Below are 4860 nucleotides of genomic sequence, written 5' to 3'. Positions count from 1 at the left end.
AGCTGCTGATGGGGGTAAGACCAACTATAAGGCATGAGATGGAGTGCGTGGGAGTGGGAGAGGGAGGAACCATTGGCGGCCCAGAACGACCACTTAGTGAGATGGGACGGAGGAGCTACGTAAGATTTTGGGAGGAGAGGATCTCGAGGTTTTTCCTTCTGGGTCCGCCTGGTGCTGAGCCTTATGGCCGCAATATTGCATCTGCATCCACATCATCGTCGTGGTCGCCAAGGCCGATGGGTGGTGGCTCAAAGGGTGCGAAGAGGAAAGTTGCCCGCGAGGAGATGACGATTCGCGAAATCGGCCAGGCAACAGGAATGCTGGTTGAGGACGTCATTACGGCACTCAAAGAGATGGGGATCGTGGAGACGGAAAAGCCGGGAAAGAAGCGTAAAAGAGCTTCCTTGTCGTCGACGGCAACTACGACGACAGCAACTGGGGTGGTAGATAGCGATGCTGCTGAAGCGGTAGTGAGGAAACAAAGTGTCTTGGAGTGGGCTAAGATTCATCGAGTTGACTTGAAGGATCCCGTTGCGGAAGAAGGGTTTTTGGGCGAATGGGCGCCTGAGGACGAAGACCAGGAAGACGAGGAGACGGATAGTGGAGATTGATGCGATGAGGCATGTCATGCATGATATGGTGGGAATAGAAAGGCGTTATTATGTATCTGGTGGTTTCATTGGGAGTTGGCATAGGAAACTTTATGAAGTTTATGGAAGATACCCGGTTTTTGATAAACCTCAATTTATGAGCTTTTATCCATCCTTCAGTAGCTTCTCTGCTACACGAACGTAAGCATGATCTAGTATAAAGAAGAGGAAAATGCACGATGATAGTAAACACGGGAATTCCTTTCATTTTTGAAGCTCCAACAAATTGTAAGCATGACTGGCAACTTGTTCGTTCATTGCATTATTTTTGTCAAGATTTAAGGTACGCCTATGTCGATAGCTGGTGAGTATCTATTCAAATACAGCTATTTATCACGCATCTATTTCCGGTATGTTTTATTTGCCTAAATCATTCATCCATTCCTGCTGGACCGCCCGACCTCCCCATCTGTCTTGCCTTAAGAAGTTCGTCGCAGAGCAGGAGATTCGACGCAATACCGGCACTTGAGGCGACACAATTCCTGAGAACTCTGAAGGAATCAAATACACCCTCCTGGACGGGGTCCATCGGTTCTCCTGTTGTGAGGTCAAGTCCGACAGCACTTCCTTCACTCTGTTCGTCTTGCAGCGCCGCAAGTGAATCTTGAATATCGTGGCCAGAGTTCGCGGCGAGAGTTTTGGGGATAATGAGCAGGGCGTCGGCGAAGGCACTAACGCCCCATTTGGCTTTTCCCTTGACAGTTTTCCTGAACGCTTCGGACGAAAGATGCGCAGCGCAGGCAACCTGGAATGCACCGGCTCCGGGAACAACACAGCCATCGACTATAGTATTATATACAGAGCGAAGACCATCTCTCACAGCTTCAGTGATCTGCGTGATCGTATGTTGGTTGGGACCCTTGATGAGGATGGTAACCGATTTCGGATCTTTGACATCTTCAATAAATGTGAATTTTTCCTCGCCTAGTTGATGTTCATACACGAGACCCGCCCACCCGAGATCTTCTGGTTTAAGGCCGTCAACGCTGTTTTGTGCAGTGCCACCACACACCAGTTGCAACCGTTCCATATTTCGACGCTTTGCTCTGCGCAGGGCAAGTATTCCGTTCTTGACAAGCACATCCAAGCTCAAAGGATCGATACCCTTCTGGTTAATAACGACAAAGCCTTTTTTTGGATCATCACCGCAAACTTGCTTCTTCAGCTCGACAATCTTCCGCAGCTTCGAGTCCACGAACTTCCTCTCGCTTTCAACCAGTTTATCTCTCTGTTCCGCGGTGGAGTAGTAGAAACCAGAGTTAATTTCCGACTTTTCATACTCCAGACTAACATTCAACGTTAAAATAAAGGCATTCTCGACCCGTTTTGGCATATCCGGATGACGCGCTCCGTGGTCCAAGGCAAGGCCTCGAATAAGTTGGGTATCGGAAGCGGTTCGATGTTGCATCTTCATGATCTCGATCATATGAAGATCAGGCTTGTTAGGAGGCCGGTGAATGGCAAGAACCGCATCGACAATAGAAGGAGTCAATTTTTCGGCTAGGGCACCATTCAATTTCGTAGAGAGGGAGGTTCGGGCAACGGAGAGGAGCAGTTCCCGGTCGATTTCTCTCTGGATTTTGAACTTGTCAAGAAACTACAAAAAACTGTTAGAATTCGCATTGGACAAGAGCGCGAATTAAATTCATACCTTGAGTGCTTCAGTTTTAGCAATTTCGTACCCGTCAGTAAGCACACGCGGGTGCAAGCCCTCAGATAGATGTCGATCAGCTTGCTTGAGCAGCTCCCCGACAAGGAGAACTACTGATGTTGTACCATCTCCGGTGATATCATCTTGCGCCGTAGCCGCGCGCGCAATCATGACCTATAAAATGTATTATAAGCAATAGAATAAATGGGGAGCGCGGTGGCGGCGTCTTACCGCTGTAGGGTTTTGAATTTGCTATGCGAGTCAGTTAGCAAATAAATCAGTAAACAGGAGGGAATAGGTACAAACCATCTCTCGAAGAAGCACATTCCCATCTTTTGTAAGTTTGATCTATTTCACAGACCATCAGCACGCAGGAACATCGGGATGGATAAGTAAATCTGAGAGTATTCGTACCGCACCAGCCCCATCAACCAACCTATATCGGCTTGTCAGTAGACTATCGACAGAACAAAGGTAATATAACGTACATTTTTATGGTCCCTGATGGACCAAGATTCGATTTCAGGACATCTTGAAGGCCCTCGCCGGCGCTGATGTTCACCCTTAAAGCTTCCCCTCTCCGCTATACAAGATATCAGCCACAGCACACTGGAGCAGGATATTAGGAGTATTACTCGTGATTCTGCTTTTGGATTTAGCAGCTGAGTCGCAGACATTGTGTCTGAAATTAGGAGTTATCCGAATCGTGTCCCCTCGAAGTCAATTAATAGTAGACAGTGATGTGGTGATGTATTTGGTGATGTTGGGAAACCAGCAGAATTGCCCGCTTGGTCACCCAAAGACGAAGCTTAGGAAATCCCACATTGAGGTTCCGCGCTAGTGAGGTTGTGGCCAAAAAAATTGGAGCAACACTAAAAAAAATCACCACTCGAGAATCAACATCAACGTGATTACATCGATTCGGCCCCGTCAGCCTGCCACCCTCTCTATCGGGCTATTTCGTCTGTGTGGATTGGAGATACTTTCTATTTGTACTTATTTGACCACCGCGCGATGGCTGATTTTCTCCTCTTCGAGGGCCCAATAGGCTACTCCCTATTCAAGGTCGTTCACCAAGCCGACACTGTGGGAAATAAGTTGAAGGAGGTGCAAGACAACCTACAAGACCTTGCGAAATTTGGGAAGATGGTTGAATTGACCAGTTTCTTGCCTTTTGAGTATGTATTTCAATCTCAATTGGTTTTTTTTTTTTTTTTTTTTTTTTTTTTTTTTGAAGGTTTAACTCACATTTTCTTAAAAAACAACAAGCAGGCGCTTGGCGAGATTAACGACATTTCTGAAGGTGTTGCCTCTGAAACACTCGTTTCGTTCTTGGACTTGAACTTACCGAAACCGAACAAGAAAAAGAAGGTTGTGCTGGGTGTGTCCGATAAAGCACTTGCTGGAAGCATTAAAGCGGCCTTCCCGTTTGTGGACTGTGAAACTGGAGACACTAGCGATGTTGTCCAGGATATGCTACGAGGAATTCGGTTACATGCTGGGAAACTCCTTAAGCAACTCCGTGAAGGCGATCTGAATACTGCGCAGCTTGGTCTTGGTCACGCGTATTCAAAGAGCCCAAGGTCAAATTCTCAGTTCAGCGTGATGACAACCATATCATTCAAGCAATCGCAATTCTTGACCAGCTGGACAAAGCAATAAATACATTCTCTATGAGAGTCAGGGAATGGTACTCGTGGCATTTCCCCGAACTCATCAAAATCGTATCCGATAACCCAGCGCTACGCCCGTGTCGCGCTTTTTGTTCAGAACAAGAACGATTTAACAGAGGAGAGGCTACACGATTTGGCTGCTATAGTTGATGATGATGAGGGTATCGCCAGGAGCGTTATTGATGCAGCCAAGCACAGTATGGGACAAGATATTTCACCGACAGACATGGAGAATATACTTGCCTTTGCTAAGCGCGTTGTGAGTTTGTCGACGTATCGTAAAAACTTGCACGCCTATTTGGTATCAAAGATGAGCGTTGTTGCACCAAATTTGGCGGCCCTGATTGGCGAAGTGGTTGGGGCGCGGTTGATTTCGCATGCGGGCAGTTTGACCAACCTCTCCAAATACCCGGCCTCAACCGTGCAGATTCTTGGTGCGGAGAAGGCTCTTTTCAGAGCCTTAAAGACTAAGGGAAATACCCCCAAGTACGGACTGCTATACCATTCGTCTTTCATAGGCCGCGCCGGTCCCAAGAACAAGGGCAGAATCTCCAGGTTCTTGGCCAACAAGTGTTCCATCGCATCAAGAATTGATAACTTCTCTGAAACCCCGTCCACCAAGTTTGGCAATGCCCTTAAGCAACAAGTTGAGGAGAGATTGGAATTCTATGCTACTGGAGCTGCCCCAACTAAGAATGAAGTCGCAATGGTACGTATTCTTATTATGCGCCCAAGTCGGTATTAATAGAATTGCATATGCTAATTCCCTTTTTTTTTTTACAGAAAAATGCTATGGATGCTGTCTTAGCGGACATCGATGTTGATGAAGCTGGTAGTGACGTGGAAATGAAGGACACTGATGAAGTGACTGAAAAAAAGAGTAAGA

General features: G+C 46.9%; 4 protein-coding genes across 4 annotated transcripts in view; 3 read left to right on the top strand and 1 right to left on the bottom strand.

Annotated features, from left to right (window-relative positions):
- Positions 1-8: 8 nt before the first annotated feature.
- HCAG_05424 (predicted protein) lies at positions 9-611 on the top strand (the record flags this gene model as incomplete). Its single annotated transcript, XM_001539907.1, has 1 exon — positions 9-611. The coding sequence occupies one exon, from the start codon at positions 9-11 to the stop codon at positions 609-611; it is 603 nt and encodes a 200-aa protein (XP_001539957.1).
- A 409-nt stretch (positions 612-1020) lies between these two features.
- Positions 1021-2978, bottom strand: HCAG_05423 (T-complex protein 1 subunit zeta; the record flags this gene model as incomplete). The annotated part of the gene is made up of 7 exons (XM_001539906.1): positions 1021-2247; positions 2302-2475; positions 2533-2553; positions 2608-2649; positions 2716-2737; positions 2790-2884; positions 2937-2978. 7 exons carry the CDS (start codon positions 2976-2978, stop codon positions 1021-1023), a joined length of 1623 nt encoding a protein of 540 aa, XP_001539956.1.
- A 337-nt stretch (positions 2979-3315) lies between these two features.
- On the top strand, positions 3316-3963 carry HCAG_05422 (hypothetical protein; the record flags this gene model as incomplete). The annotated part of the gene is made up of 2 exons (XM_001539905.1): positions 3316-3483; positions 3574-3963. 2 exons carry the CDS (start codon positions 3316-3318, stop codon positions 3961-3963), a joined length of 558 nt encoding a protein of 185 aa, XP_001539955.1.
- A 321-nt stretch (positions 3964-4284) lies between these two features.
- HCAG_05421 (hypothetical protein) overlaps positions 4285-4860 on the top strand; it is a gene marked incomplete at both ends in the record, with an annotated part of 1947 nt that continues 1371 nt past the window's right edge. The window contains 2 exons of the mRNA XM_001539904.1: positions 4285-4683; positions 4758-4854. Coding sequence (XP_001539954.1) covers positions 4285-4683; positions 4758-4854 — 496 coding nt within the window. The remainder of the gene's footprint in view (positions 4684-4757; positions 4855-4860) is intronic.

Source organism: Histoplasma capsulatum, genomic scaffold (genome assembly GCF_000149585.1).
Source record: "Histoplasma capsulatum NAm1 scaffold_5 genomic scaffold, whole genome shotgun sequence".
In the NCBI taxonomy this organism is placed as follows: domain Eukaryota; kingdom Fungi; phylum Ascomycota; class Eurotiomycetes; order Onygenales; family Ajellomycetaceae; genus Histoplasma; species Histoplasma mississippiense.
Note: the sequence above shows the minus strand (reverse complement) of the source record. Positions and strands in the feature narration are given on the sequence as shown.